Source organism: Notothenia rossii (assembly GCF_949606895.1).
Source record: "Notothenia rossii genome assembly, chromosome: 1".
Lineage (NCBI taxonomy): Eukaryota > Metazoa > Chordata > Actinopteri > Perciformes > Nototheniidae > Notothenia > Notothenia rossii.
The window spans coordinates 56,548,641-56,571,337 of NC_136912.1; the positions used below are offsets into that span (position 1 = coordinate 56,548,641).

At 41.4% G+C, this 22,697-nt stretch overlaps 1 protein-coding gene across 3 annotated transcripts in view; it reads right to left on the bottom strand.

Moving 5' to 3' along the window:
• farp2 (FERM, RhoGEF and pleckstrin domain protein 2) overlaps positions 1-22,697 on the bottom strand; it is a 48,099-nt gene that overhangs the window by 15,545 nt on the left and 9,857 nt on the right. For 2 of the 3 annotated variants that reach the window (XM_079657408.1, XM_079657407.1), the window contains exons 3-15: positions 20,571-20,675; positions 11,928-11,970; positions 11,464-11,542; positions 11,062-11,159; positions 10,445-10,559; positions 7,937-8,084; positions 7,740-7,835; positions 7,432-7,595; positions 6,931-6,999; positions 6,784-6,841; positions 6,389-6,641; positions 1,312-1,499; positions 954-1,043 (exon numbers count right to left, since the gene is read on the bottom strand). In XM_079657408.1, the coding sequence (XP_079513534.1) occupies positions 954-1,043; positions 1,312-1,499; positions 6,389-6,641; positions 6,784-6,841; positions 6,931-6,999; positions 7,432-7,595; positions 7,740-7,835; positions 7,937-8,084; positions 10,445-10,559; positions 11,062-11,159; positions 11,464-11,542; positions 11,928-11,970; positions 20,571-20,675 (1,506 nt within the window). The remainder of the gene's footprint in view (positions 1-953; positions 1,044-1,311; positions 1,500-6,388; positions 6,642-6,783; positions 6,842-6,930; positions 7,000-7,431; positions 7,596-7,739; positions 7,836-7,936; positions 8,085-10,444; positions 10,560-11,061; positions 11,160-11,463; positions 11,543-11,927; positions 11,971-20,570; positions 20,676-22,697) is intronic. The other variant, XM_079657409.1, reaches the window with a different exon arrangement.

Consider the following 22,697-nt stretch of genomic DNA (forward strand, 5'->3'; position numbering starts at 1 on the left):
CTCTGGCTGAGTTCTCTCTGAGTTTATTGAGGGGCATATGCTTTGCATGTGTGCTGAATTGTTCTGTAGTGGGATGAGGAAAGATTGGTAAACAGTATTTACATTTCATATATTTATAAAATCTAGGGGTTAAGAACGAACACGTTTGGAGACCATGTACAAATGATGTTCAGATTTAAATTATGCATATCTGTGCGAGGACAATAATCTAAGTAAAAAAAAAATGTGAGTCTGCCCATAATCAGTAGTTTAATAGAAAAGTATTTTTGTAGTGAACTGATTATCAGTAAGGTATAGATTCAAGATTATAAGGCTTTAATGTCATATGCACTCAAGCTACAGTGTAGAAATGGCAATGAAAACCTTTCCGAGCTCCTCCAAAAATGCAATGTAGTTATATAAGACATAAAACAAAACAAATTCAAAATAAAATAAAAATAGTGCAAGAAGAAACTGAGTAATTAGAATAGTGCAGATTAGGTTGCAGACCAATGTGCAAATAGGGTATTTGTTATTCTTGTTCAATGTCTATGAAGTTATAGTTTATTTTGTACATTTTGTCTTGTTATCACCTATTCCACATTATATTAATAGAAGCATACGGTGCAGGTTTCTATGTTTGTTTTTTAAGGACCACATTAGGGTTCTTAAAATGTAAACTGTGATGTTCAAAGATCAGAAAAGAATGGCAGTGAATGGAGACATGTTGATGCTGCTGCAGGGTGTTGATGTATACAGTATGAGCATGCTGCAGATTTATTTGACTATTTATTTTTTCATTAGGCTGATTTTCTAACTTTTGGTATTCATGATGTGTTCTTTCTCTATTTTATCCCAAAGCACTAAATGTGAAGAACTTTGTGCTGCGTTTCTTGCATGAAAGTGCTGTACGAATAAAGTTCATCATTAATACATTGCCTAGGCCTAGGTTAATCCAAACAACAGTAACTCACCACAGTGATGACCTCGAGGTCTTTCAGGTACGTTCGCTCTGTGGTCAGAATCTCTTTGGCAATGAAGTAGGCCTTGTCGGTGGGATATCGCTGAGGAAAAGGAGGGACACACATTTAAAAAAAAAGTGATGATCAACATTCCCTCCAAGAGAAAATTCAAATAATACTAACTTCAAAACTAGCTTTCCCTTTATACAGGATTCAAATGTTGAATACAAATTTAAATATGAACGTTATGAATGAAGCTTCACACTAAGTAACAATAAATGGATTCACTTTCTGTCACAGAACCATGATTGCATGTGTCACGTCTTATTATTCATCCCTCCTACTCTAAAGGGGCTGTGAGGCAGTGTACCTTCCTCCTGCCCTCCTCATCCTCCTCTAGCCTGGCATTGCTGCCCACCTCGCTCAGGATTGGGCTTTGCAGGGGGGGTGAGGCCTGTCCCGGCAGGCTGAGGGTGGACATCTGGAAGGAGGGAGACATGCAGAGGGAGGGGCCTTTGGAGGTGAAGGGGGAGTGCTGAGGGCTGTCCACCAATGCATCTGTGGAAGAACAAAAACATACACTTAAAAAAGTATATATATATATATATATATATATATATATATATATATATATATATATATAATAATATATATAATGCTATATATATAGCTCTATCTATCTATCTATCTATCTATATCTATATCTATATCTATATCTATATATATCAAATATAGCAGGCTTTTAACAATTCAGTTAAATTATATTTAACTATTCAGCAGAAATAAGTAAAGATTGCAGTGCAAGGTGTTGTGGTGTGAATTACAATGGTTAAAGGACTCTTCCCAAACAGGAAAAACATGATCTTGAAATGGGCGGGGTTAAAGTCACATGCTCTTCACAAGAAGTGGAACTAAAAAAGCTTAACAGTGCTTAATGGTGCAGACAGTCATGAGACACAACTTTATCTTAACCTTGCTTTTTTCCCATAATTATCTCATTTCCTCTCAGAAAACAAACACATTTAAACTAAAACAAGTGGAGGGGTTCCTCACAAACCCTGGCCACAAATGAAAGGGAGACAGCAGAGGGGAGTAATGGTTCCCACATTTCCCCCCTGCCATTGTTTTCAGAGCCCTCCACAAGTAGGACAAAATGATTCATTGCCAACTCAAACTCGCTCCGGCTCCATTTCAGAGAACTGGCTCTTCTTGCTTTTGTTCTGCCTGTGAGCTTCACTACACAACAAATGAGGAGACATAACATGCAGATGAAACGCTGGGCTATTCCCTCACTGAGTCACAGGTCACCACAGCTGCTCCTCCACTACTATCAGAGAGAAAAACAGGAACGGGGAAAGGCTGAGAAAAAAAAAAAAAAGTAACTACTCGACCCGGAAATAATTGCTCAAGCAAAGACCTATCGGGAATGTGGCTTGTCTGGAGGGCCGATGTTGTTTATAGTTTGTTCCCACAGGGAATGACATGAGGGGGAACGGCTCCACAGCAGGAGGACGGGGCTGCACTCTGGAATGACTTGGCACAGAGCCTGTGCAAACAGCCATCGCACTCAGCTGGAGTCAGGCTGAGGAATCCTGATCCGGCCCAACCCCCAACAGCACACGTTTACTGCATGCCTTAACAGTAAAAAGGCAGTGTGTATTTACTCGTTGCATCTTTTTCAATTATTGTTACACTGTAAATCCCTCCATACCAACATGGCTATTCACTTTCTAGAACAATCAGTGATTTAGAAATTCAAAAGAGTATGTGAAGACATCAGGATCATTTTGAGCATGTTGCACCTGCAAGTGAAACCAGCTTTTACAATTTGTATGTGGGATATCAAGTTTGTTGAGTTTTGTGAATGAATTAGCAAACCTTTACACAATATGTCCAGTTTGTCTGAGTATAACCCCCAAAGCCTAATATTTCTACAACAATCCAAGGTAAACATTATATTTCTTGATCTAAGACATGCATATTCTTTCAATGTGCGCATTGCAAGCATGTCTAACACCACTGGTGGTTTCTCTTAAAAGCAGTTAAAGAATAACCTCCACATTACGTCTTCGATTTACGGCTGTGTAACTTAAAAAATAATGTTAAGTCTTGACATTCATGGTAACAAAAAGTGATTACTTTATTCTTGAGAGTAAAAGCATACACACATTAAAGTACAGGTTGTTGATAATAGGTCAATATACATACGTTCAGGATTAAGTGTTGATTACTTGATGCCTGAGTGCTGTTAGCTTAGCTGATTATAATCTATCAGCCCGTTGTTAATTCAATATTTAATTGAGATTTCAGAAAAATCACATGGCAGAAAAAAGGCAACTCCTCCGGGTCTAATAGGTAACTGATGGCACATGAAACTAAACACTGTTCCAGACTCTCCAAGATGACACGACTGTTCACAAAGTGTTCATTTGGAAAAATGTAAAATGGCCATCCTCAAAATAACAATGAGAACTTGTGAGTGTTTAACAAATGACTCTTGATTACTAAAGAGGAGAACTTAATTTAGACAACCCCTTTTCCACATAATGTTCGGCGGCAACATCTAGACTATATTGAAAAGTAAACAGGATCATACACCTGAGATATGCAACATGTTGCATGAGAAGAGTGGAGTAAGTGCTATAAGGCACAAGGATAAAAGAAGACTATCATGTATAGAAATAGCAAATTGTGCAAGTGAATTATTCTGACAAATAAAGTGAGCTCAAAAGCAAAACAGGAACTTGCTCTTGGCATGTGACACGAGTTAATGAACAAACACTAGTGATTATTTTGATATGAACACAGTATAAACGTTCTGTGTTCTATGGCACGAGTGCATTTATTTTAAGAAAGACTTGACTAAACAAAAAGAGCATTTAAAAAATCTTTGTGCAGGCTATTGTGTCACAACGAATTACCGTTCCTATACAAATACTTTTTAAAAAAAAAATCACAACATCCAGCTAATATAAAAGTACCGAGAAATTCATAGTTAATGTGCAAAAGATGCCCGTTTCCTTCCAATCAACAGATAACCACCTTGTTCGTACCCTGACCATAGCTAACGCTAAAACTTGCTAAAGGCCATATGAAAGAGACATCAAATGAGTTGTAAACATTTTCAATAAAAGCCTTCTCTATCTAAAGGGTTTCCTACAACTTACAAACATTGATCTTTCTGATGTTGAAAAGCACTGCATTCTTAGTTTGTGAAATAAGTGAGTACTTCTGTACTGTTATCTATATAAGCACAAAGCCTTACAAACGTGTACAATGATACATTCATTTAGTAGAAAGTGGTGTTAGCAGTGTGCTCAATGGCTCTTTAGTACACTGCTTACATTCTTTAACATAGCTCAGCATGAGGCAAAATGTTATTTGTGTCTAAAATAGATTTGTATCCTTCAGACATCATGAACCTCCATGACACAGTCTACATACTGTGAACTAGTCCACGTGGATAGTGCTGAGTTGAGCCAGCAGGTGTCAGCGAGGCACAGAAGTGCAAACTGAAAAGGAGCTCCAATGCTGCAGTGTTCTCAAACGGAAGGCCTGTGAGTATCCCTGACTGGGACCACTATCTCTTTGATTTTTACTCTTAGAGTTAATACAGATTATCAATGTGTAGCTACTGGAAAACTGCACATGCACTAGCAACTGAGAAATTAGATTTTAAAGCCAATTGATTTTGATTTAAAAACTGCATTTGGTCAGCACAAAATTAAATGATATCACATCTTACCTGTTGGTCAAGTTATTATAAAAAAGAAAATGGGGTAGAAATCATTATAAAAAAATATTTTACTTTTCTATATCTGTTTCATTAAATTGAAACTATTAAGCCATGAAATAGGATGAAAAACATTATTTAACTTTTATCTGAAATCCAGATTTCAATGTATTCAGCATATGGGATGCTTATCTAAAAAGACGTTCCAATGTCAATGTGTATATTAATGTTTTAAATGACATGAACATCTTTTGAATGATATAAAGCTTCCAAAGTAAAAGCACATAATGTTTTATTTTTCTGAAATTCATGAGATTCCCCAATAATCAATGTTTGCTCTAAATAAGCTGAATGTTCCAGATAGGACAACTGACAAAGACTATGAAAGGACTAGGTTATTCAAGAATCTCATGAAAATTAAGGTCACATATAAACCAAGTGTCATGAGAAGTACAAGTCCAGATCTTAAAACTAAAACACTACAAAGATGTGCACCAACTCTGACGGGAGTGCAGGCTGTTAGAAATGACTCAGAGTATATCTTTTATACATGTTTTTTAAAGAGTATGGTTAAAAAAAACTTTGGAGCCAAGGAACGAGGACATACAAATAATCAACAATGTCTGAGATTAAAGAGTTAATATCCTGTGTGAATAAACATTTTGTTTTTAGCCCATCTAAAAAAATCTGAGATTATAGTCACAAATTGGGGGGAAAGGCTTCACTTTGCCAGGTTTGATCAACCTACTACTTATTGTCATTATTAATTATCAAGTACTTAAAATATGGGTGATTTACATTTTAAAATTAGGCGGTTCAGAGGGGTCTGCGAGTGCCATGGCCTGCAGGTTATGGCACTGAAGGAGGAAACCCTCAATTCCACTGCCCCCCGTCAGCGGATTACTATAGAACAGGTTCTGCTCGGGGGGAAGGACACTATCAGAGCCCCAGTCGGAGTCTGAGTCCGAGCTGCCGTTCCCAGAGCCCTCGGTGGTCGTGGGGGGGTAGCTGAGCTGCTCCAGCTGCTCAACCAGGTCACTGAACTGCACAGCAGAGCTGCTCTCAGAACGCTCCGAGTATGCCGGGAAGTTGACCAAGGAGCTGGCCTCTGATTGGATATCAGAGCCTGGCAGGCGGAGCGAGGAGGAGTCGCCCCCCCCGTAACTTGCCGACAGGGACTCGCCTGCAGAGCTGAGCCCCAGGTTGTCCAGGGAGCTGCACTCAGAGCGGTTAATAACCAGAGAGCTGGTTTCAGAATTACCCACAATGCTATCAGGAAAGGGATTGGTGTTCCCATTCAGGTCCTCAATGCCCACACTAAAGATCCTGTTTTTACTCAGGTCAGATCCCTCCACAAAATCAAACTGATCTACCTTATCATCCAGCCCAAAAGAATAGGCCTCGGCACCCCCACCATAAAAGGAGATCTCAGTGGGATCATCATCTATGAACTCCTCACTGACGTGCAGCGGCGAGTTGGACATGGAAAACATGGCATTCTGTTTTGTACGCAAAAGCTCTGCCTCAAAAGCCTCAGGTGTAAGAACCCCCTTTCTCCTCCCCCCACCTCCTCCCACTGAGCTACCTGTTCCCCTCCTACCACCATGCTCATGATTCTCATTGCCATTTTTGGAAGGCTGTGATTTGGAAGTGACACTCTCTACACAAACAAACAAGGGGCTGCAGTGTCCTGCTGCCTGATTGCTAAGGGCACCTTGAAAAGCGAAGTGAGATGGGGAAGCAGCCTTGACAGGGTCTTCCTTCAGAGGGCTGGGGGGTCTGGCAGCTTGCACAGGGAGCTGAAGCTGCTGCTGGGGAGGCGCTGGAGACCGGTTCGGCGTGGCAGGATGCGGCTGTGGTTGGAGCTCTCTTCGCGGGAGGACACTAGAGATGTGTGATGAGTAGAAGGACGCAGAAGCGGAGGAGGGGGAGCCTTGGGCCCTGAAACTGTCATTGAATGACAAGCTCTGAAAAATGGACACAGATAATGAACACAGAGTGAGGCAAGAATCAATTGGGGTAGAAAGCAGAGATTCATTATCTTAGTGTATTCGTTATAGTACAGTATGCTGAAAACTCAAATGTGTTGCACCCTGGAAAACCACCGACCTGTTTTGGCACATCTGAGGCGAGGGAGCGAGCAGACATTCGGATTTTACTGTTTCTCCTGAGCAAGAAACGGGGCATGTATATTTGTAAATAAACAAACCAATATATATATATATATATATATGTACCAAATGTAAAAACACACACCTCTGGTACGGAGTTCTCTTTGCTCCATTTTCCCTGACGTAGTCCACAAGTTGCTTCTGGGTCCTTCCACTGGGAAAAAGAGTTAAGAATTAAAACACAGAATACTTTACGGAGCCAGAGTCTATTGTTTTTAGAAGAAAACTCAGAATTTCCCAGATTAAAGTCTTAGATTTGTGAGAAAGCATAAATATTCTGTTATTAAGTCATAAGTTTGACCAAAAAAAAACATTCCAAAGTTATTTCAGATAAAAGTCACCAAAAGATAATGGAAACATTTGTGTTTTTTTCCCCACAACATCACTTAACCGGGAAGGATACATCTCATCACAGACAGCTTGCCATGTTTTATATCTGCAATAACCTTGAATAGTTTTTTATCTCGTAATTAAAATAATTTAAATTCGTTAATGTACACAAATACAAAAAAGAAACCCCAAACTTCCTATAAGCAAGCATTGTGTTGGATGAGATATGCCTTTTTTGATGTCGTTTAAAAATTACCTGTATCTGAAGGAAGAGCCTCTGGTGAAGAGGATAGCTTTGGATTTGGGCTGTGGTTGGTCAAACAAACGGAAAAATGAGTGGTATTCCACACAGATCTTCCAGAAGATTTTACATTGGTCACGACTGGCCATCATAAACTCGAGAGTGTCCTGATGAGGGCCCTAGAAACATATAGAGAAAGACAACAACCACAATGTTAACGAGCTTCCTCCTAATTGGCTGTGGATCATGGGACACACCAATGAAATAACAGCCACCATTAACATTTTGTGAATAAGGACAATAATCTGTTCTCCAAGACGTACATGAACCTCTGGGTGGAGCTTGATCAGGAAGCGTGTTCTCTTGAAGCTCAGTTTGCGAATCTTGGACCAATTGAAGGTATTTATTTTTGTGTTGCCCTGGGAGGAAAGTGGAATTTTAACATAGAAAGTAATAACCCTGATAGCAACATTTTGAGGGACTGATAGTGACCTCAACAAAACACAGCCGTATGAGTCACCTGGAAAACCTGAAGGCCCATATGAGCAACAGCCAAATTAATTTTGGTGCCTTCCCGGTCAGCGGCTGGGTGGAAGCGGACACCGTACATCTCCAGTTTACGGGCAATCTCCAGGATTTGGAAGTCTGATTCAGCTGGAGTCTGGCCCCTGAGAGCGTGAATAGGGAAAAAACATATCAGGGGTTTGTCTAAACCGGGTAACAGGGGTGCTGCGCCCTCTTACTTTCGGAGTGTGCCCTCATACCAAAATGCCGATTTTCCCCTTAACATTTTTAAAGTGATGCCAAAAAAACAAATTTCTGTTAGTCAAAAACTCTATGATAACTCCAAATATAAAAATGTTGTCAAAAAGAGCGCCAGACGGCGCTCTCAGGATTTATTTGTTGTTTGAGGTGCATTATATGACTCAGCAGCTTTAAGACATGAAGAAACTATTATTTTCCGCTTCGCTCTAATGCAATATTTTTGCCGGAAAGTGCGCGGGCCGTAATTTGGGCCGGAAGTGACTTTGCGCCCTCATACCATATTTTTCTAGAAAACCCCTGCATATAACTGTATGCTGTTGTCTTCAAGCAACCAAATCAGTTTCCTTTTTTTCCAATGATGTATCCAAACAGACTAGTGGAGTTCCCCAAGGCTCTAACCTTGAGCCTTTTTCATTTAACCTTAACAAAGAATTGACAGTGTGAACTGTGCTGCATAAGTATAATTAGGTAAAAGTGCATCTTTCAATAGGCAGATATAGTTTAGTATAACTAATAAATCTTTAGAAATCTTTAGCAAAATCTCATAATTAATCCAGTTAATACAAAATTGGAGCCCTTACTTTTCCAGGAGAACATTTTGATGAGGCATTGTTGAAGACACCATTTGGCCATAAACTAGATTGCCCCAACAACACTCAGCTTCAATATTAAGTTTGATTTTGGACTGTGAATTTAAGTTAAGGAAATATATTGCATGAAAAAAAAAGTGTGAAATGTCTATGAATCTGCAAATCAAAACAATATATTTACTTATCATGGGCATACTTAAACTCAACCCTGCACTGAGGTCAGCATGTGTGTCATTTTCTCTTCTCACAACAGCGAATGCCTGTCACTAGAGTCATACAGTATTTCTAACTGATACTTTTCTGGTGTGCTGCAATAAATGGGTTATAATGAGTTAATGCTGCTTTCTTACACCATTAGGCTGTACACTAGATTGTAGCAACAACCATACTGAGAGATTACGTTTGACTCTGTGTCGTCCAAAGAGCAGCAAAATAATTGTGTTCCTCTAACAAACAAGGTTAAAATCACAATCGACCAGCCTTATGGAGCATTAAGCACAGTTTGGAGCCTTGTGTAAAGTATGCAATCTCTGTCTATTTGATATGAGATTCAAACAAAGATAGTACCATGACTCCTTTGCAGAAGACTGTGTCCTTAGATCCCTTACAACTTTGAGAAGTCTATATCTTAAACCATGTGATTACAACCAAACAGCATGTTAGGAAGACATATCCATCCAATCATCACCAGATTCTAATTTTGTTCATCCGTTAAGCGTTGAAATCTTCTTAGGGCCCTCCCCTGCCCCTCTGGCCTTCTGGCTAATAGAGCGGCCAGAGCAGAGGATTAGGCCAGGGAACTCAACGCTTGTGCTTCAACACTGGCAACCAAGGGAAGAGATTAGACATGGTATTTAGAGCCGCCTAATACACTGGTTTGAAAAGAGCCCCTATTGGTTGCTGAATATAGTACTGAGCTAACAAGGGGGCTGGTGGTGGGAAAAAAAGCAGCAAGGGGTTTTGGACTCTGAAATGGAAACCCTCTCATTATGGTATTTGAGCAAGAACACAGTTGTCTCAGTTTATTTAACTCATTATAGTTAACACTAAACATTTGTGATGAAAGACACATTAAACAGGGGTATAGACAACGTGACACCAACAATTCCCCAAGAATATCATTCATGTGCGATGCTGGTTGAAATGATGCCAACTACTGTAAGAGGACATGTATTGGAGAGTCTAACAAATTTATAAAATGCCTCCAAACTTAAAACAAGTTTGAAAGGGCTGTTTATAATTAGTCTCTTCTTACAACAGCTAATTCATCTCACTGAAGCATACTGTAGTTCTACAGTGATACTGTTCTGGTGTGCTGTGATGAATGGGTTGTATGAGTTAATTTTGCCTTCTTAGAGCAGATAATGATCACCATAACCCACACTACCAGGCCCTGCTAGTCAGCCAGGTCAAGCCTTGACAGTCCTTGTATGAACTGAGCCGTGTCCATGTCACAGTAAACTGGCTTAATGTAGTCAGGAGTGAAAAGTCACATTTACTTCGGTTACTCTTAATAGGTATACATTTGTGTTTTTATTTGGTGTTGCATTCGTTAGAGAGTGCAATCAAAACATGAATTGTATAAGAATATTACGAGTGTCATGCACACAAAAAAGCAGCCACAACCAGACCTGTTAATGGAACAGCACATGGGACTTGAGGGAGCAACTTACAGGTGCCTGCGGTGCAGCTCCATGATCCTCTCTTGCACCTTCTCTTGGTAATGCAACAGCTTGGTCGTCCTCAGGAAGTCACGGTCGGCTACGCCATCGTAGTCGCCGATCTCCGCTGTGGTCAAAGCAAGAGCTATACATCAGGTTTTCAGAGTAAACTATATTAAATGTTTATTAAGCCATGTCAGCTGGCTTAATACACTGCTATTAGTGTGCACATTAATTTAAATAGGGTATAAGTCATAATTATCCCATTCTTATGCTTTTCATTTACATATTTCTGGTGGTTGGTTTATGTTGTTAGTCAGTTTGAGTTTGAATCCTACTTCTTTGAGGTTTTAAGTCCCATGTTACTTTTGGATTTTCATTAAAACAGGTCATTCATAAATCAGTCATGCTTGAATATGAAAATGAAATACAACAGGTGAAAAAATGAGCAACCATAATAGAGGTTTGTTCAACCGTTTGTTCATTTGGACATGGCTTTCAGCGAAACACCTCTATATTCGATATTAGAGATCAACAGCAGCAAACTGCAACCTCCAAATCAAGTAAACAAAGACAAATGTAACTACAGAACAACCAAGTACTGTGTTAAAATGAAAGCTTAAACATACACTGGACAAGGTGAGAAGCTAGCAGAGCGCCAGTATTTTCTGTGCATATCAACCTGCCCTCCATCAGATCTCTTTTCATCTGCAGCGAGAATAAGTACCTAGGTAAACAAAGCAAAGAAATGCTTAGTGTCCATCATTTATATTCATGTGAGGTAAGTTAATATCATCCAACAGGCCGCCACAAAATAACTGCTTGAGATGCATGCATTGACATAAAGTTTAACAGACTGCAGAAAGAATTTCAATAACATTCTTTAGAGGACAAATATTGTAATTCCCTGAAAAAGCATAAGCATGGGCTTTTCTGAGAGGCAAAAAAATAAATCTGTGTATTTTTTTTAAAGCCCCTCTACACATGCATGAGATAAAAGTAATATCCAGAAGGAAATTATAGTCACTGACTTGGTATACTCCTCCTGCAGCTGACCCGGGTCTGGAGGAAAGAATTTGACTGACAGCCTGAATAGAGTGTTTTCTGGTCCTGAAAAAACAGGAGAACAGATGAACACACACACACACACACACACACACACACACACACACACACACACACACACACACACACACACACACACACACACACACACACACACACACACACACACACACACACACACACACACACACACACACACACACACACACACACACACACACACACACACACACACACACACACACACACACACACACACACACACACACACACACACACACACACACACACACACACACACACACACACACACACACACACACACACACACACACACACACACACACACACACACACACACACACACACACACACACACACACACACACACACACACACACACACACACACACACCTTGAGCTCACTTACTTCTGACTTGTCGCACAACCAGCTTTGTGGCTTCCAGCCAAACCTGAAAATAAAGAATTTGCATCAACTCCACATTAAGACAATCATTTTCAAGAATTTAGCTGATTGTGACAACTCTGCCATTAGTGACTCCATTAATACAGTGATTATATCTCAGTGTGTCTATGGTAGTAGAGTGATGTGGCAAATGCTGTGGGCAGAAGCAGACAACGCCAGTGGGTTAACACCGGTTCTTTTTCTCTTTGAAAAGAACGTACTGCATTATTTCTGTTCGGTCTCTTTATAAAATAAATACATTAAATAAAAAAAGTAAAAACCTGTAGGTGGTCTTGAATTAAACTTTTGTTTTTGGAAGAATAAAACACTGGAAGGTCTGACTTTTGTATGCACAAGTACGCTGGAGGTAGGGGTGGGCGATATTTAAAAATACAATATCACGATATTTTTTAAGCAGTATCACGATAAGACGATATTTATCACGATATTTTTTCATGTCGGTTATTATGGTTATTTTTAATGTTACTTAACAGTACAACCACCTACAAGGTAACAAACTAAAATAAAAAGGAGTAACAGACCAAAATACCATTTCAAGCTGGTTTTAATTCTGCAATGAATCCCAGAATGAACAATTCAACAGGAATTTTGATATTGCTTCCTCAGTGTTCAAGTAGGTAGGCCTACACAACAAACGTTAACACTGGTTTCTTCACCAAGTAAAGTGCACTCTCTTGCTAAATAAAATAAAATATTCAAGGCACAGTTTCTCAGTATAAAAATTCACTTTCTGTTTTAGGTAGCACTAGCAGTGACGTAACATCAATAAACATGAAAGAAAAGTCAAACATAACTAAGTAAAACATAAAACATCAATGAGGAAAAGTCAGTGCTAAACAATTCAAATGTAAACTTTAAACTTGAAGTGCAATCAAAGACTTTAGCATAACTGAACATCTGTTTCAAAAGGGAAAAACAATATAAATACCTTATTGATAAAATAAAATATAAGCCAACAGAATCAACCAAAACAATAAATGAAGTGCAATACCGTCTGAATCCTGACTAGACAGATTGGTTTTTACTAACCGTTATCAGTATGTAGTTACTTCGGCATCATTTTGAAACGTGTATTACAATTAAATCACGGTAAAATTGGTTAATTTTGTCGTAGTTGGCTTCCACCAAAGTATTTACATGGATATAAGCCCCGCCCCCTCTCCAGCCTTCCTGTTTGAATGACAGGAGTAAACACAGCTGACAGCCGCGGTGAGAATATTCGCGTCGCGTCTGTTGTGAACGCAGCATAATGCAGTTCAGAAACCACTGTTCTGACGCTTTTAAAGCAACTTCGAGATTTTAACATTATCAGGGGCACACAAGCCATGGTGGCCGTAGGACGTACAATTATTTTCGGGGCTTCACGGCCAGACCGAGGGGCAATGACTGCATGGCCGTCTCGCAGCACTCGCAGCACTCACATTATATGACTGAGTGACTCTCTGTATCACGATAGATATGATATCTCTGAAAAGGCATATCATGGAGAACTAATATCGTCTCGACGATGTATATCATCCACCCCTAGCTGGAGGACTTAAAAATATTACTATAATCGTAGGATATTCCGCTCAACTCCAGTAAAAACATTACACACCGTTTGCATTGCTGAAGAAAGATAAAGAAGAGCAAATGAGAAATAAGGAGTGTGGCCTGTACTACAAAGCAGGAATTAGGGTAACAGAGTGACTTCAGGGTTCAATGTGCTGGTTTTCAGTCCTACGGCTACGACTACGGTTCACTTCTTACCAGGATAGATTGCCATGGTAATTTATGCTGAACACCTGACCTGCTACCTAGCCGGTTATGTTTCAGATGAAAGATCAACTCGTGAAAAAAGTAAATGGAGTTACACAATGACAAAACATGTGTATTTCAAGCTAAATGAACACAGTTTAAACTATAATAATCGATTAATATTCGCCAGGGCTGTCCGATTTTGATCAATTTCTGGCATCCCTAGCGGTAAGCAGGCTTACTTTAATGTCTTATGATCCCCTACAGCATAAGTAACTGTAGCAAAATAAAACAGAACAATGCGTTCAGTCTGCAGGAGAGACGTGTCACACCTACATTTACACTAGCTGACTTAGCTTGTCAGTCAGCTAAGTCCTTGACTTCCACTGGTACAATGTAAACCAGTGCTAGCTGTTCCATGGTCGGGTCGTCGGCGACTAAACCGGCTCCCCCACCTGTGCTCGGTCTTGTGTGGAGGGTGATGGAGACACCCAGCACGACTAAATACAAAACCTGTCAAAGGGCGGATGAGCTCCTTGTGAGCCAACGGCCATCTCCTCCAGCCAATGTTGGCACCAACGTATTGACCTCTGTCTTTCCTTGGAGTCCTGTCAGCGCAGGCCAAGTGTGGTTCCTGCAGCTTGGTCAACGCTGGAGTCCTCATTCCCGCCAGGGCAAGTGCAATGGAGAGGACACTTCATCGCGGCGGCTTAAAGATGCCGGGGAAACAACACGGCAGAGCGAGAGTCTACGGGTTATAAGCTCCAGTCAGATTGGCGTAAGACGGAGCACTACGGGTCCTCTGCGTCGGTGGGAGGGGTCATCGTACCCCAATGGTCATCAACCGCCCGCCTCAAGCCAGGCAGTCCCTGGCCAGTTAGGTGCTGACCCGCCACGTCTATTGCTTCGATGGGGTGGTCGCAGCAACCATGGACGTTAAAATCTCACCTACCAATCAAAGAAAAACTCTAAACCGTAATAAAGAGCGGAATTCAAATTTACATCTCCGGCTGGGAAGCTGGAATTTTCGTACCATGTGTCCGGGATTCACTACGGATCCAGACTGCAACGTACAAAGACAAGGTGCAACACGCAAAACAGCACTGATCGACCGGGAGCTGGCGAAGCTTGCAGTCGACGTCGCCGGGCTTCAGGAAACCAGACTAGCCGATCCTGGTTCTATCAAAGAGCAAAACTACACTTTCTTCTGGATGGGAAAAGCCAAAGATGAACACCGCACCACAAGGTGTAGGCTTTGCAGTGTCCAACAAGCTGGTGAAAGAGTTAGACACCCCTGTCGGTGTGTCAGAAAGGATAATTTCCCTGACGCTCAAGCAATCTGCCAGCCCAATACATCTGATATGTGCCTACGCCCCCACACTGCTGAGTGAAGCTGCGGTCAAGGACCAGTTCTACGACAGCCTGGCTGGCGTCTTGAACAAGATTCCCCCGAGGACTGCGTGATGCTGCTTGGCGATTTCAAAGCTCCTGTCAGCGCCGATTATCTGGCATGGCCGGATGCAATCGGTCACTTTGGTGTTGGGAAAATCAACGAAAACGGACAGCGAGTTCTCGAGCTGTGCAGTCAACATGGGCTCTGCATCGGAAACACTTGGTTACAGCAGAAGCAAAGTCGGCAGGTGACATGGATGCATCCACGGTCAACCACTGGCACCAGCTAGACTTTGCTTTGGTCAGAAGACGTGACATTGGCCTAGTCAGATGCTCCAGAACTTACCACACTGCTGATGGTGATACCGACCACTCGCTTGTTCTAACCCAGATGAACATGCCTAAATGAAAACCTACCCCAAGACAAAAAGAGAAGCCGCGCCAAAACACCGCAAGAATGAAATGCGCAGAAAATGTCATAGCATTCCGGAAGTCGTTTGCAAAGAAGATGGCTGCAAGCAGTACTGGCACAGGACCAGAAGAGAACTGGCAGAGCCTGCGAGCTGCTATGCATGACGCGGCTACCGAATCTTTTGGCACGAAAAGGCCGCCGCAAGAAGACTGGATGGCCGAAGATGCTGTAGTCCTGGAACCGCTGTTCTCTGCCAAGAACAAGGCGCACAAAAAGTACAAGCAACGTGCAAAACTGCTCGGGCTGGTCAAATCCCTTCACGAGGACATGTCAGCAACGGTTTTCTTTGAAGGATCTACTTCAGACAGCTTCTCGGTTCGCAGTGGAGTCAAACAAGGCTGCGTGTTAGCGCCCATGCTCTTCGGCATCTTCTTCTCTGTTGTGCTGCATCATGCATTCAGCGATCACGTGGACGAAGACGGCGTTTTTCTGCACACGCGGTAAGATGGGAAGCTGTTTAATCTGGCCCGACTGCACGCGAAAATAAAAGGTACGGAAGGTACTAGTTTGTGAGCTCTTATTCGCGGACGATGTAGCTCTGGTGTCTCACAGTGCAGCTGGTCGACATCGTCTGATGGACAGATTCAGTGCAGCATGCTCTGAATTTGCACTGATCATCAACATCAAAAAGACAGTTGTTATGCACCAAGCAGGAAGCGCAGCGTCGCCGGTAATGGTGAACGAGCGTGTGCTGGAGACTGTTGACCAGTTCACGTATCTTGGCTCAACAATCAGCAGTGACCTGTCATTAGTTAAGGAGATCCAGACTCATATCGGCAAAGCCGCAACGTCTTTCAGTCGTTTGCGCTCAAGAGCCTGGAGCAACAAATACCTCACAGAGCGCACTAAGACACGCATCTACCAATGTTGCGTGGTCAGCGTCTTGCTGTAGGGTTCCGAGGCATGGTCAACTTACGCGCGGCACGAAAGCGAGCTAAATACTTTTCACATGCGGTGCATGCGCAACATCCTCGGGATCACATGGCGGGACAAGGTCACGAACGAGGCGGTGCTGGCGCGTACGGGCAGCAAGTCAATGTTCTAAACGCTGAAGGTCAGGAGGCTGCGGTGGCTCGGTCACCTTCGCAGAATGCCAGATGGCCGCCTGCCAAAGGACATCTTATACAGCGAGCCGAGCGCTGGTTCCAGAGGCAGAGGACGACCACTGCTGCGCTTCAAGGATGTCGTAAAACGTGACATGAAGGCCCTGGACATTGCGACGGACAACTGGGAGAGTCTGGCGGAGGATCGGACGAAGTGGCGCCAGCAGCTGCGCGAAGGTGGTGACAGACTTGACAAAGACTGGATTCGTGGACTTGCTCAAAAACGTGGACATACTGTATCTCTCTGATTGCACTGTACAATCTCTTGTAGATTTTCTTGCCAATAAAAAAAAAGCTGTTCCCTTGTCTTTGTCAGCTTTTTGAGCCTTATGTTGAAATACGTCAGATCGGGCATTTAGTGCTGCAGACTGTATGCAGTATAAGGGTTACATTATTTTATGTATTCTATGAAAAATGTAAAGACTTAGAAATAGCTTTACAAAAAGCACACACACCCAGGCAATAGATGCTAGACAGAAAAAGATATATGAAACGGGAAAAATAAACTCCACACATTAGATTATGCTTTGATGAACTTTTTAAGAAAGGTATTAAAGTAAACCTGCTCATCACATTGTGTTTTTTTATATATTCATTTCTGAGGATTATAATAATAGTAGACTATATGTTTTATAATTAAAGTAAGATCTGAAACAGTGATATTATAATCTGTTAAATATTTTTTTATAACCAGCGCCCTAGTACAGGTTAGCGTAGGCATGGGCAAACTAAGGCCAGCGGACCATATACAGCCCGTTGGGCTTTTGAATCCAGCCTGCCGAATATTGGTACAAAATTGTCCAAATTATAGTAAAGACCGCATTCATTTAGCGTTTTTCCTGCAATACCCGGCATTTCAGTTGATCCCACTAGATGGCGCACTCTAGACACAACTGACCTTTGCTGGAGTCTGGTCTATTCTCTGCCCACACACGGCAACCCGGCAAGATCTAAGAACCAAATACGTCACGCTTACATTGGAAGGAGTCGAGATTAACCTGAGCAATAACAGTTCATGACGAGTACAGCGAATACAAGTTGTAACAAGCAGTAGCGCTGAGCAAAGTGACTAGAACACGACCACACACTTATAAAAAACACTTATACAGTGGGGCAAAAAAGTATTTAGTCAGCAATCAATTGTGCAAGTTATCCCACTTAAAAGGATGAGAGGCCTGCAATTTTCATCCTAGGTATACCTCAACTATGAGAGACAAAATGAGAAAAAATACAAATAAAAATCCAGAAAATCACATTGTCTGATTTTTAAAGAATTTATTTGCAAATTATGGTGGAAAATAAGTATTTGGTCAAAAACAAAAGTTCATCTCAATACTTTGTTATATACCCTTTGTTGGCAATGACAGAGGTCAAACGTTTTCTGTAAGTCTTCACAAGGTTTTCACACACTGTTGCTGGTATTTTGGCCCATTCCTCCATGCAGATCTCCTCTAGAGCAGTGATGTTTTGGGGCTGCCGCTGGGCAACATGGACTTTCAACTCCTTCCAAAGATTTTCTATGGGGTTGAGATCTGGAGACTGGCTAGGCCACTCCAGGACCTTGAAATGCTTCTTACGAAGCCACTCCTTCGTTGCCCGGGCGGTGTGTTTGGGATCATTGTCATGCTGAAAGACCCAGCCATGTTTCATCTTCAATGCCCTTGCTGATGGAAGGAGGTTGTCACTCAAAATCTCACGATACATGGCCCCATTCATTCTTTCCTTTACACGGATCAGTCGTTCTGGTCCCTTTGCAGAAAAACAGCCCCAAAGCATGATGTTTCCACCCCTATGTTTCACAGTAGGTATGGTGTTCTTTGGATGCAACTCAGCATTCTTTCTCCTCCAAACACGTCTAGTTGAGTTTTTACCAAAAATATATATTTTGGTTTCATCTGACCATATGACATTCTCCCAATCCTCTTCTGGACCATCTAAATGCTCTCTAGCAAACTTCAGACGGGCCTGGACATGTACTGGCTTAAGCAGGGGGACACGTCTGGCACTGCAGGATTTGAGTCCCTGGCAGCGTAGTGTGTTACTGATGGTAGCCTTTGTTACTTTGGTCCCAGCTCTCTGCAGGTCATTGACTAGGTCCCCCCGTGTGGTTCTGGGATTTTTGCTCACCGTTCTTGTGATCATTTTGAGCCCACAGGGTGAGATCTTGCGTGGAGCCCCAGATCGAGGGAGATTATCAGTGGTCTTGTATGTCTTCCATTTTCTAATAATTGCTCCCACAGTTGATTTCTTCACACCAAGCTGCTTACCTATTGCAGATTCAGTCTTCCCAGCCTGGTGCAGGTCTACAATTTTGTTTCTGGTGTCCTTTGACAGCTCTTTGCTCTTGGCCATAGTGGAGTTTGGAGTGTGACTGTTTGAGGTTGTGGACAGGTGTCTTTTATACTGATAACGAGTTCAAACAGGTGCCATTAATACAGTTAACAAGTGGAGGACAGAGGAGGCTCTTAAAGAAGAAGTTACAGGTCTGTGAGAGCCAGACATCTTGTTTGTTTGTAGGTGACCAAATACTTATTTTACCAAGGAATTTACCAATGAATTCATTAAAAATCGTACAATCTGATTTCCTGGATTCTTTCCCCCCATTCTGTCTCTTATAGTTGAAGTGTACCTAGGATGAAAATTACAGGCCTCTCTCATCTTTTTAAGTGGGAGAACCTGCACAATTGGTGGCTGACTAAATACTTTTTTGCCCTACTGTATAAAGTCAGGCAACACTAACCAGGCTTAGTGTGATTCTGTTTATTTTACCTTACTTTAATAACCATCCGTTCACTGTTATTACATTGTGAAGAGGCAGACGTTTTTTCCTGTTGTTTTGTATTATTGCAGCCATCGGATGGAATCAATACATTGGCTACATGTGGCCATCACAAGTAAAATCATAACGAAAAATACGCCGGTAAAATATGCGTGTAGAAAATGGGTTATGCCTCAATATGATAGCAACAAGTAGTCAAGATAGTCTGATTAGCTAACATCACCTATAGAATGCAAGAGAAACATTCATAACAGCGTTGTGATGCCACACAGCTTTCAGACTAAAACACATTCACTTATGGGGATGGGGGATATTTATCAGCTGCTTGTGTGACAGTCAGACAGTGAAAACTTTACAGCGGCCGCTGCCGCGAGTTAACAGGAGAATAAACTCCGGTAGACGAGCAGCACTGCAGCGGGCGGTAATGCAGCTGAACCACATTAATAAACAATGCACCACGGCACTCTGGAGAAAGGTACAAGGTTGGAGAAGTAGTTCTTTAATTTAATCTCGCTTCGTATAATTAAAAACTACCAGACGCAGTCCTCTATTGATGTTGTTGTGAGCGGTGTTGCGGAGAAAATCAGCGACGTAAAACGCTGTGTGGGTCATAAGAAGGCACGTAAACGGTTACGTCATGACGCAAACGATGACGCAATGACGCAATAATTCACCTTTGAACCTGCATCTGTAACAATGAGTGGACCAAAGAAAAGAAAAGTCAACATTGAGTGCCGAGTGTATAATGAGGAGTGGACAGCTAAATATTTTTTCAGCGATCTGCTACTGGCCCGGCCCGTCTGTCAAATTTTACAACTCATAGTGGCCCCCAAGCCAAAAAGTTTGCCCACCCCTGGGTTAGCGGGATGGTGTTTTATTAGGGTTGGCTAATACAGATTAAACAAAGAAATCAAGGATATGTTGAACTGGCTTTGTAGTACAGGCCTAAGGGCAAATCGCATTATAACCAAACTTTGGCCTACTGACTGCCTTTGATGGTCGGCACTTAACTGACACTAATAACCAATTTGCACGTTAGTTCTTGGAGAATAATTCTTTCGTTTTCCCACTAGGAAAGAAAGGAAACCGTTTCTGGTACATACCCAGTTCATCTGCATGTTCTGAAACTCCAGGCCAAAGTAATCGCTCTCTATGAGGTTGCCTCTCAGGAAAACCTCAGTGAGCAGGAACTGTCCAATAGATTTTGGCTGAAAGAAAAAACAACAGGGAAGAATTAATCTTTTTTTTCATTAGAATGCAGAACAAGCCAGTTTATTAACAACCTAGTGTGATTAAAAACATTACAATGAAGAACTAATGTTACTTCATGTGTGTTTTATGGCTGCCTCCTTTATGTTCCATCTGTCAATTCAAGTCGTTTCCATGACTGTGATGAGTAAGGAAACTGCAGAAATGTGTCCTACTATACATTATAACGTTTCTGGGCCCTGAACAGAGTGAGGAAATATGCCATAGCTTACCTTCCCTACGCTCTGGGGTTGGCTTTCACTAAACGAAGAACTAATTACTATGTACTAAGAACACATTGCACTTGAGGTTTGGAATCCTAGCCTGTGACTTTGAGAAAATTATAGCTCAAAACATCTGGTTGTAATGTAAAATAGTATTTTTAAAAGCCATATAAAAATAACTGCTTTCATTGGCTAAAACATTACAACTCAAAGAGCAGCAGGAGATTTACTGTAGCTAGTCTTTTCATTACCTTGATACAATCACATGTTCTGCATTCACACAAATGAATTGCAGGTGAAACCTACCGACACAACATCCATAAATGAAGGAGTCTCTTGTAAAGTGCCCCTTTTTCCGTGTCCGATTACAGCTGATCCCAACCAGAGATCCAACCGGGTGTGTTAAAACACTTTGTCTAGGTTGCCTTTGAGTGGAGGCCAAACATAGAATCCAGGCATCATAGGAAAATATAAAAGAAATGTACCAGGGGCCAAATGTAAGGAACATTTCTGAGGTATTATGTTTCAGTTTGACAGGTTCAGTGGAGTTTAGTGAATGTCATCAAAGAGTCAAAATAATCATAAACCGAGCTCTAAACTGATGGAACCAATGTCTCAAGTGCTGCGTAAACAGCGTTATTAGGGCAAAACCACATATTCCCTGTGGATTGAGACATTTCCCTCAGATAATCTCTGCTCTAACTTGAATGTTTGACAATGTTCAATGTTACAATTAAGGGTAAAGCCTGGGTAAATTCAGGCCTAACTTTGTTTGAACAGCAGAGTGGAAGCATAATAGCACGTTTAACAAACAGGTATAATTAGCCTTTTTCTGGGAAATTCATGAAAAAATGTATCCACCTCCTACGTCATAAGGTGGATATATAAAAGAGAAAGGGCGTTTGAATTGACAAGAAAACAGTCAAAAACCGAAGGCAGATTAAAGTGTTGTTGTAGTGTAGCCCTCCTTTGTGTAATTCATTAACCCTCGGCAGGAATGTCAAACTACATTTACAGCACTCTTGAGGGAGAGTGAAATCCTCCTCTAATACTTTCAGCTTCCACAATCTCAGAGGGAGGGATGACAGAATGCTGTCAGACGGCTGCGAAAAAGGACAACCTTCATCTTCACATCTTCTGCATGAATATACAGAAAGTATCCAGACACTGAATCTACCAAATGTCATATTCATAATTCTTTATCTCACTGCAGAGGTGCAGTTTTCCTTCAGATAGCTTCCTCTTTCTGCTGACCTCATTGGCTTATCTGTGAGTGCAATCAGTTTCGGTGTACATTGTAGGAACACAGTTGTTATACCACGCTAAATATGCTGGGCAATTCTGCATTCAAGAGCAGTATCAACAAGTGAGGAGAGAGAAATAATTCCATATGAAAAAGGCAATGAGCTCATAATTAAATGTATAGCAACAATATCACAAGAGTATGTGTAAACATCACATAAATGTATTTCATCTATGGAGGGAGTGAGCACCCGTCATGCTAGAGAAGGTGGAGGGATATTATTAATAATACACACATTGTAACATGCAACAAAATATTATCTGGGATATTTCATAGTACACTTAAGTTTTTCTATCCAGATTGACAGAGAATTAACATTCAATATTAGTTATTATTTTCTGATGAATAGTCAGATAACACAAGCAACTTAAACATAGGTAGCTTGGGCTTTGGAAAATTCTCACTACTTATAAACTAAAACGATAATTTGGTTTAAAAACGTGCAGCAAAAACAG